Source organism: Triturus cristatus, chromosome 9 (genome assembly GCF_964204655.1).
Source record: "Triturus cristatus chromosome 9, aTriCri1.1, whole genome shotgun sequence".
Taxonomy (NCBI): Eukaryota; Metazoa; Chordata; class Amphibia; order Caudata; family Salamandridae; genus Triturus; species Triturus cristatus.
In genome coordinates, this window is record NC_140592.1 from 51,818,288 (window position 1) to 51,830,375 (window position 12,088).

Here is a 12,088-nt window from a genome sequence, read left to right on the forward strand (position 1 = left end):
ATGTACGCTGCTATTAGCCATTGAGTAATAGCACTTCAGCTGAGCCTAGAGCTGGTACATTAGTATAACGGCTTGATAGTGTAGATATGGGATTACCTGTACCATCCAGCTAGGCCACGGTACTGGAAGCTTTTTTGGGTTCTGAACTCCATTCTGCAATTCAGCCCGTTTCACTGTACCTGTGTTCCCTCTGTATTTAACAAATGTTTATTTCTAAATCTCACAAAAGCCTATCCACTGGTGCAAAAGTCTATTCAATACTCTGTGGGATGGCGAGTTACTGGACGACTGTACGGGGCAATATGGTGTGAAAATTAGCTGGAGCGCAACAGCGCACACAATAGTGGACATGTGCCCACATACTTTCAAAAGCAGCGCCATTTCTTAGTGCTGCAGCAAACTCCTATTGTGTAGTTTGGTGGCCAAACCAGCCCCGACTAAAAGCCAGCAGCATAGGCTGTTATCCCTGCAGAATATTTTAGAAACCATATACGAGACAGAATTTGGTTACCCCAAAAAAATAAAAAACAAGACTTTCCATTTCTTAACCGCCATATCAATGTGCCCATTTGGACCGTTGGAAGGGGTCCACCGTTACACTATCCGCTGATGGCGTTTAAGTTCCAGGGCTCCGAACTACCATTTCCTGTGGTGAGGTGAATGATTAGAGGGTTCAAGTGTCCGGGTTTATTGTTAGGTAGATCCCACAGTCCACTTTCTCTCGGACCCCAGGGGCTGTAGTCCTGGTTCTATCCTAATATTGAATCTAGACTGCAAGCACGCATAAAAAATGAACTTAGCAAGCTACACACGCATGTAAACTGGGAACCCAATCGTGTTAGCCTATGAGAGACCTTAAGATTGGCAGCAGGGTGCAGAAAGCTCAAACAAAAGTTGCCAATGCAAGTCGTCATCAACTGTATCAAATCTACTGTGTTTTGCAGAACAGTTTAGTTTTTTTTATTTTAAATACGTCTTCCACGAGGGTGGGGAAAAGTGGACCAGCATCAGGGCCTGGTAGTAATTAACAACAGACTTGGAAACAGATCATGCAAAGGCCCTAAAACACTGATCAATTTCTCAACAATTACTGTAAAAGCCTTAAAATGGAATCCATGTTAGCGATGCAGCCCTTTTACATTTCACATGTTTTACTTAATCTTGCGCATAACCTAAGAGTATTTTCCCCCATTCATCTTCCATAACCTAAAATAATTTGCTTTTTCCAGATGTTCTGTTTGTGAAGTTCTTTTTTCATGCAAAATATACTCATGTATAACACATACTGTGAACGAGAGGAAAACTACAATTATAATAACACTACGTTATTACGGGGCAGGCACGACTGTCACCACAGCCAGAAGGGGGGGAATGGTGGGCACTTAAGTGAGCATGACAATTTGGCCTGCTCTCTTGGGGACTTTGCATGCTCCCACCAAGCAGCATTAGGCAGCCTGATGATGAACATGCACAGGCTCCTTGTCCCCGCCACAAAGCGGCATTGCAGCGTTGATTGGTTTAGAGGTTCCTGTACTTCCTGCTTCAGAGACTAGGCGGTGGTCCGGCAGCAAGGTAAGTCGCATTTTCATGTATTTTTCAACTCTCCTCCCCCCCGTGCTACTTGTTGGCAACCACCGCTGAGTGGAAGGCTGCATCCTTCCCATGTCCTGTTGCATCCTCAGCAACTGTCTTTTCTCTCCACTTCTGCATTTACATCCTTTTATCTACTTCACTTCCCACCAAACAACCCGCCTCCTACCATACCACAGCATTTTCTTTTCCTTTGGCACTACCACTATTTGAACATCTTTATACCTCTCACAATCTTTGCCATAGAAACATAATTACAGATGTCACATGGGTGACAATCGCGGAGACCAAGTACTGGGTCTGCATTGAGCCTGAACGACTTCATAATTCAAACTAAAACGCGAAGCTTTCATAGATAATTTTGAAATGCAAGACAGATTTCGATTTAGCGGTTCGTACACGGTCATCTGTACAAATAAAGCCATGCACTGGACCCAGTTATGATACTACGCATAATACTTGTAGTGCAATCAAGTCAATCGCGCCATTTTGTTAAACACATGAATCTGTTGATTTCACGTTTTTTTAATTCAGGCTGTTAACATCGACATCTTGGATGTCTCGGAATGTAAAATTCGTACACCAAAAAAAAAGCACACTGATCACAGACACAAAAACACACACACACTGTTCTCATAACAGGCACCAGACAGTCGCGCGGGCTCGTTGCCATGGAAACGGACGCTACGCGCAGGCTCCAGGTTCCGAGTCAGGTACTTCCCCGCACGGCTAACAGCAGGGGACGAGTGCCACTGCGCCACGCCCCCGCATGGATGACAACCAATGGGAGGGGCGGCAATTGTTCTTAAAAAGCTGGGCCATGGCAAGGGTACAGCCCAGTGGAGCCATTGCCGAGGAGCTGGCAACACCTCAGTGCACATTTATTTGTCAATAGTCATTTCAACCGTTGCAGTAAACGAATGTTTTAAAAACAAACAAAAAGGTGGGCGGAAGCAGGCTTCGCCCGGTGAATGGGCGATCATATACAATTCATCATCCGGGGATACCCAGGTAGACAGGGCCGCCTCAGACCTTCTTAGACTTGGGCATCTTGAGCAGGCCAACCTTGGCTGACTTCTCCTTGCTAGACTTCTTTTTGTGGCTCTTTTTGGGCGGAGGGGAGGAGGAGGGGTCGGGCAGGTGCTTCTTGTGGCTCTTCTTGGGCTCGTCGGCCGAGGGCGGCTTCTTGTGACTCTTCTTCGGGCTCCCCGACGGCGGGGGTTTGGCGGCTGCGGGCTCCGCGTGCCCCTCAAGCTTCCTGCGGTTGAGTTTGAAGGAGCCGTTGGCCCCCGTGCCCTTGACCTGCAGCAGGGTGTCGTTCTGCACCAGCGCCTTGATGGAGTAGCGCAGGTAGGTGCGGCCGTTCTGCTGGTCGAACCAGGGCACCTTCTTGGCCTCGTTGAACACCCTGGCCAGCGAGGAGCCGTTGCGCTCGCCCAGCCGGCGGATGGTGTCGATCACCAGCTGGCTGTAGCGGCCCGGCTGGCTCTTCTTGCTCTTTTTCTTCTTTTTGGACGGAGCGGCGGCGGCCGTCGCCTTGTTGCTCTGCTTCGGCTTCTCGTCCTCCGACATGTCGGTATCTTCGGAGGATGAAGCCGACAGGTCGTCGTCCTCGTCCCGGTGCATCGCTACGTCTTCAGAAACGGTGGGGTGGGGAAATTCTGTGGAAAATTCCTGTCAGTCTTAATTGGGCTCGCACAACTCCAGCAGGCCCGCTTCCTCCTCTCAGCAGCCGTTTCCCGCTCGGCCACTTCCCTTAGACTGAGCTCCGCCCCCGTCGCCACTCCTTTTATAGGCAGCAGGCGGACCGCGTTGAGAACAACAACAGTCCCAACCGCCGCGCGCGCCTCACTTGTGTTTCTTGGACCCCCTTCTAACGGCTCTGCCCCCGCCACAGCGCCCCCTGTGGCCGTCCCAGCGGGCGGGATTCGTGCTGCCGGCGGGGCCCTACACAACGACACCCCTCTCGCCCGCCTGGGTGCCCGGGAAGCCCCCCAAAGGTGGGTTTTAAGGCGAGCACCCCAGGCTCGCGGGGCAGCTGAGGAGGGGGGCGGCATGTTTAGGGTGGTTTGTCGGGCCGGGGAGGGTCTCCCCGGGGGAGGGGGCCCCGTGGGCGGGTGCAGAAGAGTGCATGGGTGTGGACTGGGGCTCCAGGGGGAGTGTGGGGACCCAGGGCGCCGCGTTATTCCCACTTTAGTTTGTTGTAACTAACACACCGGCCGCCATCACGTGGTAGCCCAAGGAGCTGAGGGGGGCCAGGCGGATCCGAGCCACTCGGGGTGTGGGGGGCCCCGCCGTCTCCGAACAGACACAGCACGCCCACACCCGGCTCCTGCTGCCGCTGGGGACAAGATTTCGTGTTTTTCAGGAGGAAACAACGTTATTTTCTGTGTCCGAATTTATTAAGCAGAATTAAAGCCTGCCAAAACATATGCATGAATATGACAGCAATCCAAATACAATTCCTCTTTAAGCACATATTTGCCTGAAACAACAATTAAAAAATATCGGCATGATAATTGACCATATGGTGTAAGAAACATGCATGCAATGGTGACTCGATTACGTACTGATATTCTAAGTGATTGATTACACCATTCTCTTACGAGTTCGTATTAATCAAGGGCACCTGTAAGTAATCAAGTGGTGCAGTGGTCTGGGCCAACCCACTTACATTGGATCTTTTACCCACCGCCTTCGATGTGAAAGCAGTTAGCATTTAATCAATCAATTTCAATTAACAGTGTTGTAACCCATCGGCTACCATATAAGAACCAGAAATCAGTAGCTATAGTTAAGAAGATTTATAACAAGTTAGCAGCCAAGTTAAGATAAGCAAATCTCAGCACTGTGCTATAAAGGTACAACACTTAGGCATCATGTTGGAATATCAGAATAGTGTTGATCTTCAAATTGCGCCTGCCACATTTAATGCACTTCGAATGCCTAACATTACAGATGGTCTTTTCTTCCACTACTGGCACCGGTGCTCTCTTTCAGTGGGCTTCTGAGATGTACTATAGAGTTTTCTTCATTTCTGCACATTGACGAGAGTTATACCAAATATGCAAAGAATGAACAGAAAGTTAGATACCTTCAGTAATGATATATCCTGTGAATACTATAACTTTAGTCAGATCCCTCAACTTATTATATCCTTCAGGCATCAGACTGGATCCAGAAACGTTTTCACTCAGCAATAGTTCTTGAGCACCACGGGGTGGTCGCTGTGCTTCTGCCATTGCTTTATGTGCCCTGGAAGTAACACCATCATGGTGAAGATAGCACCCACTGGAAAGCTGGCATCGGACCAATAATTTTTTTCATGTTCCAGCCCAATAGGAGAGGGCTGTGAGCATCTGTTGAAAGATACAGCTCCCATCAAAAAATAGTTTGTCAAGGTGACTATCTTTTCTTCTTATGGATACTTCTTCCTATATATTCCTTGGCTTACGAACGAGTGCCACAGCAGAGTCCACACTCTTGAGAGGTGGGATTGGGTAATGCAGTTTAATCAATAAATTAGTGTAACACAGCCATAGCAAAGTATCCATCACTGCCCGTCTGAGCTGAGAGACAGCCTTGTTTCCCAAAGGTTTGACAAGGGCAGCCAGGCATATATTAGCCACCGCAGCACTCCTGGTAAAACAGTAGAAGCCGCCATGGCCCTTTTAGAGTAGAAACAAAGTAAGCCAGAGGGTCTTTCTTGGCCAAGGTGTGGCAGATCTTGATGCGCAGGATACTCCAACTTGAGTGTGTAAGTTTGGTCAAGACTTTGCCCTTCTTGGCTCCAGCAAAGTCCACAAAAGCCCACTGTACAGTCATTAAAACATACTGCACAACTGAGGTCGAGCAGGTGATCTCTCCCTCCTCTTTAGTAGAGGAGGGTGGGAAGAAGAAAAGAAGGATGTTAGAGAGATGGACTGATCCACGTGGAAAGTCAACAACTTTCAGCAAGGAGGAACGATAGAAGGACCAATTTATTTGGGTAGTGCAGAGCAAAATGTGGGCAGACTAAAACGGCGTACAGTTCACTGACCTTTCACGTGAGTAAACATGTCAGACAACTGTGCAACTGCTTGAATGACGTGGTCATGAGGAAGATTAAAACCAGATTAAAATTCCACTGCGTGATGCTAACTGGCCTGTGAGGGAGTAAGGGGGGTCAGTAATGTATACCTTTTAGAAAACGAACCATCTTTGTTGAATTAAATACAGATGGTTGACGCGTAAGCCAAATGAAAGCACAGCAAGTAATCTTTTATGGTACCAGTTGCCAAACCCTGCTGAACCAGGGATAGCACAAATGCAGAACATCAGAGACACACGTTTAGAAAGGGTTTGTGCCTTCTGGCTCTCCCCGACTTAGTCCAGCAACCCACCTAAACAGATTTTGTGGTAGTTTCCTGGCTGTTAGAATTACATCTGTCACTTCTGTGGGTAAAGAGAAGTTCACTAGCTGGCACAGCTGAAAGGCACAGTATTAGAGAATTTGGATGAAGGACCTGTCCATCCTGCTGTGAAAGCATATTTGCCCTGTGCAGCAGAAGAAGAAGAGTGGGGGGGGGGATCAACAGATCAGCATACCAAATCTTCCTTGTCCAATCTGGGGCCATCAAAATCAGTTGGGCTCAGTCCTCCTGCACCATCTGTAGGACTTATGACACAAATTTGATCAGCTGGAATGAGTTACACAACCCTGTAATCTACTACCTGATCAGCCACCTAGGCAATCATTCAGGAGAATGGGAATGGCATAACATGGAGCAGCCTAATTGTCTTACAGTTGGTGAGGTGAAAAGTGGGAGACCCAGCCCCTAACGGAAACTGATGGTGATTGTGAAAGAGTCATAGAGATTTGGATGCAGCAGATCCAGCTGAAGATGGCAGGGACTGGAGCTGCTACTGATGGTGGCATCCCTTAGGTTCACCGCTGACCATAAAGGAATGATGTAGCAGATTTGGAGTATGAGACAGCTGAGAAGGCTGACGTTGTCATGTGAGTTGCCCTCTGGAGATGCCCCGGAGTCAGCAGTATTCCAGGTGGAACTGCTTCGCGGGGGAAACAGGTCTAACAAAGGCACTGTGGGCTAGCAGTTCTTTAAAAGCTCTAAGGTGTTTTCTCAGAAGAGTCGCTCACCTTTGAAGGGTGTGTCCATGGGAGTTTCCTGGACATCTACTGAAAATAGTGTGGAGTGTGTCCAGTGATGCCTGTGCACAATACCTGCCTTGGGTTGAGCCACTGCATTGGTGGAATTCAAGTTGTAGTTCAATATTTGTTTAGAAAGGTCAATTCGATCACTGACCAGATCTGAAAAAGGCTCAGTTATCTATTCAGGAAGCTGGACTCCAGCCACTTTTACCAGTGCCCGCAAAACATGGAAATATTGGCTGAGCAAGCATGTAGGGCTGTGTTAGAAATGGGGGTCTCTAGTTGGCAAGGGTTTGCACCTTTGTCCAAGTAGGGACCCTTCCTTCTAGTCAGGATAAGGGAGTTACACTCCTAAAATAATCCCTGCTCACCCGCTTGGTAGCTTAGCACGAGCAGTCGGGTTTATCTTAGAGGCAGTGTGTAAAGCATTTGCACATAATCAACAGTTATCAGTGAAGACACTACAAAAGGACACCACACCAGTTTAGAAAAATATCCAATATTTTTATATATCCAAAACCAGACCAAAAATGATAAAAATCAACCATACAGTTCTCAGAAATCTTCAGTAATCAAAATAGACTTGAAATACAGTTCCTTGAAGTCGATAGCTCTGTCTGGGGCTATCACGGCATCGTGAACAACAACTCCAAACAGTTCTGGCTGACCGCGGCATCGCGGGCCAGCTACGGTGTGGGGAAGACCCGCAAAACAGTACCTTGGTTCCGGAGTTCTGTGCAGGAGTCGTCGGGTCCTTGAAGTCACACACGTTGCAGATCGAACTTCTTGCGGTTGAAGTCGGGAGCATCGGCAGGCTTCGGGCCTGCGGTGCGAAGTGCAGCGGTGTGGCGTGCGGTGCCCTCAGGTCGCGGTGCAGGCAGTGGCTTAGTGACGATCATCCAGCGGCGTCAGTGACACCAGGGCTGGGGTGCGAAGTGATGCAGTGCTCGTCGTGGTGCTGGCAGGTCACGGTGGAAGCAGCGGCGTCGTTGTTGCTGAAGCGCTGTCGTCGGCTGACGAACTGGAGTCAATGGCGCTGGCGGGCCAAGGCTGCGGTGTGGTATGAGGACGGTGCGTCGTGTAACTTACGAGCGGTGCCCGTGAACCACGGTGTAAGCAGCGGCATCAACGTCAGCGTGGTGCGGCGGTGTCGGGGATACCAGGGCGACGGCGTGAAGTGAGTTTTGTGGAGTGCAGTGCCCACAGGTCGCGGTGCAAGCAGTGGGTTGGTGGCAGTGTTAGGTGGTGTCGTTGGTGAGACCAGGGCAGGGTTGTGGTGCAAAGTGCGGCAGTGCCCTCTGTGGTGCCTTCAGGACACGGAATCGTCAGCGTCGTGGTCGATGGCATCAGATTGCTTTTCTTCTGTTGTAGCACAAAACACACAGCCCCCAGTGCTGGTAACATATGAACTTGAAGTCTTTACTGTTCCTGATACTTCTTGAACAGGAGGCAAGCTCTACCTCAAGCCCTTGGAGACACTCACAAAATGGAGGTTGCAGAAAGTATAGTCCAGTCTTTTCACTGCCCAAGATAGAAGCAGACACTGCAGGCCAACACAGCAAAGTGGTAGTTTCTTCACACAGCTTCTCCAGCTCTTCTTCTTGGTTCCAAAAGAGTTCTCTGAAGTCTTTTTTATATCCCTGAGACTTCCAACAGGAGGCAAGCTCTACTTCAAGCCCTTGGAGAAAACTCTTTACAGCAGGATGATGAAAGTACAATCCAGACCTTTCCCTGCCCAAGACAGAAGCAGCAAGCAGCAGGCCAAAACAGCAGAGCACGCAGCAATGTGGCAGTTCCTCCTGACAGCTTTTCTAACCCTTCTTCCTGGCGGGTTCCTTAGTTCAGTAGTAATCTAAAATACTGGGTCTGGGCCCCAATATTTATACACCTTAATCCTTTGTTCTCTGGAGGCCGAGAGTGTCTGTGCTCAGCCAAAACCAGTTCCGTCCTCGCTGTCCCAGCTTCCCGGCAGGAGGTGGAGACAGCACTGTCCAAGGCAGACAGGGCCTATTCAGGTGCAAGAGAAATCTCCTCCCACCACTCTAACTGCAGACTGGGCCTATTCAGGTGCTAGTGAAAACTCCTCCCACTACTCTGAATGCAGCCCAGGTCTATTAAGCCCAGGCCTGACTCATTCAGTAAAGGCAGGACACACATCAACTCCCCCCTCCCCGGTGGCCGTCTGAGAGAATGCACCGCCTCAGCCCCTGTCACTCCAAAGCCAGTCAATTCACAAACCAGCAGAGGCACATAGAATGGCTAAGCGAGGAAAATACCTACTTTCTAAAAGTGGTATTTTCAAACACATAATATAAAGATCATCTTTACTAAAAGATGCAACTTTATATTCGGAGTTCAGGCATACTACTTTACTTTCCTATCTTGTCCCACTGGCAAGTTATATTTATAAGATGTTATAAATAAATTCCCGTTCTACCCTATGGGACAGATAGCAAATTTAGCCGAATCACCAAAAAACCTTTCAGGGGGAGCTAAAGGTATAGTTTGGGGAGTGAACACATGTATCACTGAAGGTGAAGTGCTAGAACCTGGTTGGCCTACTTCGCCTTCTACTCTCCTGCCTCTCTGCAGGGTATCCACCCTAGTTGCTAGAGATTGGGTCTCTGCTTGTAGGTTTCCTATCATATTGGCCAAATCTGCCAATGTCACTTGACTCAGTTCCATGGCGCCTGGGCAGAAGTAATTAGCTATTTCGTTTTAGGCTTTGCGTTCTGTCAGGCAGGTAATTCCTCTCACCTATGTTTCCGCAGAGACGCCCAGGAACTGATGACAAGATCCGCAACTTCCCACAAACACCACCTAAGTATATCAAACCCTATACTACAGGGGTGATCAGGGGAAGAAGGGAGACAAAACAAGGAAAGAAAAAGGGGGAGAATCCCTTGCGCCGTCACAGCATCCAGAAGATTCACCTCAAGGTAACTAAAAGAAAGAAGGAGGGGTTAGCTAATAGGGTGTACACTTGTTACCTATCTAGCCCTCAAAAATCAGTGCAATACCTTAATTCTCACTTCTTCCTATCTGGAACTGGCAACATGCGGTGCACAGAGGAGGCTGTGAAAATAAGAAAAACAGAAAACAGGACTATTATACTGAATGTATCTCTAAGGGATGTGAATGGTCATTAATATCTACACTCATGCTCACCACTTTAGTTACTCTCTGCCTTTGTAGAAATTCAGGACACGTTATCTGATACGACAGAGCTTCACGTGTTACTTCAGTTTCTTCTTATTTAAACAAGAACAGTCAGTAAGCAAATGAAAAGAAATAAAGTAGCGACCTTCTCACTGTTACCGGTGTTCAGGATTTCTTTGTTCCTTCAGCTGAAGTCCGGTACATTCACAGGAGAAATGCATGGATAGCTTGAGCGCGTCTCACTCGGCACTCTGTACCAGTCGACCTCAGGGCAGATAACACTCGGGACTGCCTCTAAGTCGCTAGAAGCCAAGGCAACCGGCACTTTAGTGGTAAAAGTGCAGCACAAAGGGGAAAACGAGTGGCGGGAGCACAGAGTAGTGGAAGTCCAGCAGAGGAGCTGAACGGAAAGCTTTCAGTCCGGCCAGCAAGTGGAACACAAGTCCGGCCAGCAAGCAGAACCTACTGCCTCCGTCCCTACTCCACTACGGAACCCCTTCCTCCGTCCTTCGGCCACCGGGACAAACAAAAAATACCTCTCGAGGTAGCACAAAGGGACTTCTTGAAAGCACTCGTGATCCGGAAAGGTCCTTGTCTCAAATTTCAAGAGACGAAAGCGGGTCATTGAGTTCGGGGAAAGCGAGGGACAGGATTCTTCGTATTCCAGGGTAGACAGGATACCATACGAGCTTCGGGTTACTGGGGCTTCAAGATCCTGAACGCAAAGCGCCACGTCCGGGGGAAGCCAGGCTTTTGACTTTGCCTGACGTTCTCGCGCATGTGCAGTTAAAGGCTGCCATCTTAGGTCAGGATCGTCTGCAATCATGACAGTACACTCATCCCAACGACCCTCCCACCGGCCTGGGTTTATCAGGATGTCTTCTGTGGAAGGTGCGTATCAAACGGGGCGCATGCCCGTTACTAGCAGGTTCCCACGTGCGTTCTTCTATTCCATAACCTTTCCAGTGTATCAAATATTGCAATTTGCGTCTGACTCTTCTAGAATCTATGATCCTTTCCACCTCGTATTCTGGTTCATCGTCAATAAGCACTGGTGCAGGAGTAAGTGGGAGACGAGTTCCTGGCTCTAAAGGTTTCAACAAGGAAACATGGAAGACCGGGTGTATCTTTAGTGACTAAGGAAGAGCTAATTTCATGGCCACTGGGTTCACTACCTTGAGTATTTCGTACGGCCCTATATATTTAGGCTTAAACTTGCAGGACCCTCTCAATGCCACATTCTTCGAAGATAACCACACTTTATCTCCCTGTTTATACTCGGGCCCTGGCCTTCTGTGTGCATCTGCCCCTTCCTTATACCTGGTCTTTGCTTGCTCAAGATTAGTTCTAACTGTCTGATGTACCCTTTGAAGTTCTTGTATCAATTCAATTGCCTTGGGCGTAGAACAAGAGGGGTATGCGGGTTTGCAGACTGTTCTGGGATGATAACCATAAGTGCACATGTAAGGGGTGGTTTTGATTGATGTATGGTAGCTGTTGTTATAGGCTATCTCTGCCAACCACACCAACTCATCCCATTCACTAGGGGACTGCATAACCTGACATCTAATATACTGCTCAAAGCATTGATTTACCCTCTCTGTTTGTCCATTCGTTTGAGGATGGTGACTGGATGACAAACGGGCGTCTATCTGTAACAGGGTACACAATCCCTTCCAGAATTTAGACACAAATTGAGCCCCTCTGTCCAAAATTAAAACTGAAGGGAGTCCATGTAAGCGGACTATCTGTTGCAAGAATATCAAGGCCAGTGTATGTGATGTAGGGAGTCGGGTTAACGGAATGAAGTGAGCTAGTTTCGTGAATACATCCACTACCACTAATAAAGTAGTATGTCCCTTTGCTGTAAGTGGTAAGTCTACTATAAAATCTAGTGAGACAGTATGCCAAGGGCGCGGAGGCGTGGGCAAGGGAAGCAACAGTCCCACAGGTCTTTGGTGGGACGACTTGCCTTGGACGCATATGTTGCACTGCTGAATATAGAGCTTAGTATCTCTTCTCATTTCTGGCCACCAAAATTGTCTACGTAGGGATTCTAGTGTTTTCACGTACCCTGGATGTCCAGCAAGAGGATGCGAATGGTTCCATTCTAATGCTTGTCTTTGTAGCTCGTTTGTTGGAAGTACCAGCCCACCTTCTACATAAAGACACCCAGACTCCTCCGTG

General features: G+C 48.4%; 1 protein-coding gene across 1 annotated transcript; it reads right to left on the reverse strand.

Moving 5' to 3' along the window:
* Positions 1-2,099: 2,099 nt before the first annotated feature.
* Positions 2,100-3,365, reverse strand: LOC146797376 (uncharacterized). The gene has a single exon (XM_085624378.1). The coding sequence runs from the start codon at positions 3,214-3,216 to the stop codon at positions 2,617-2,619; it is 600 nt and encodes a 199-aa protein (XP_085480504.1). The 5' UTR covers positions 3,217-3,365; the 3' UTR covers positions 2,100-2,616.
* Between the last annotated feature and the right edge of the window lie 8,723 nt (positions 3,366-12,088).

What these genes read in the sequence shown, in the direction of transcription:
- LOC146797376 (XM_085624378.1), bottom strand. Translation starts at nt 3,216, where the DNA reads ATGCACCGGGACGAGGACGACGACCTGTCGGCTTCATCCTCCGAAGAT.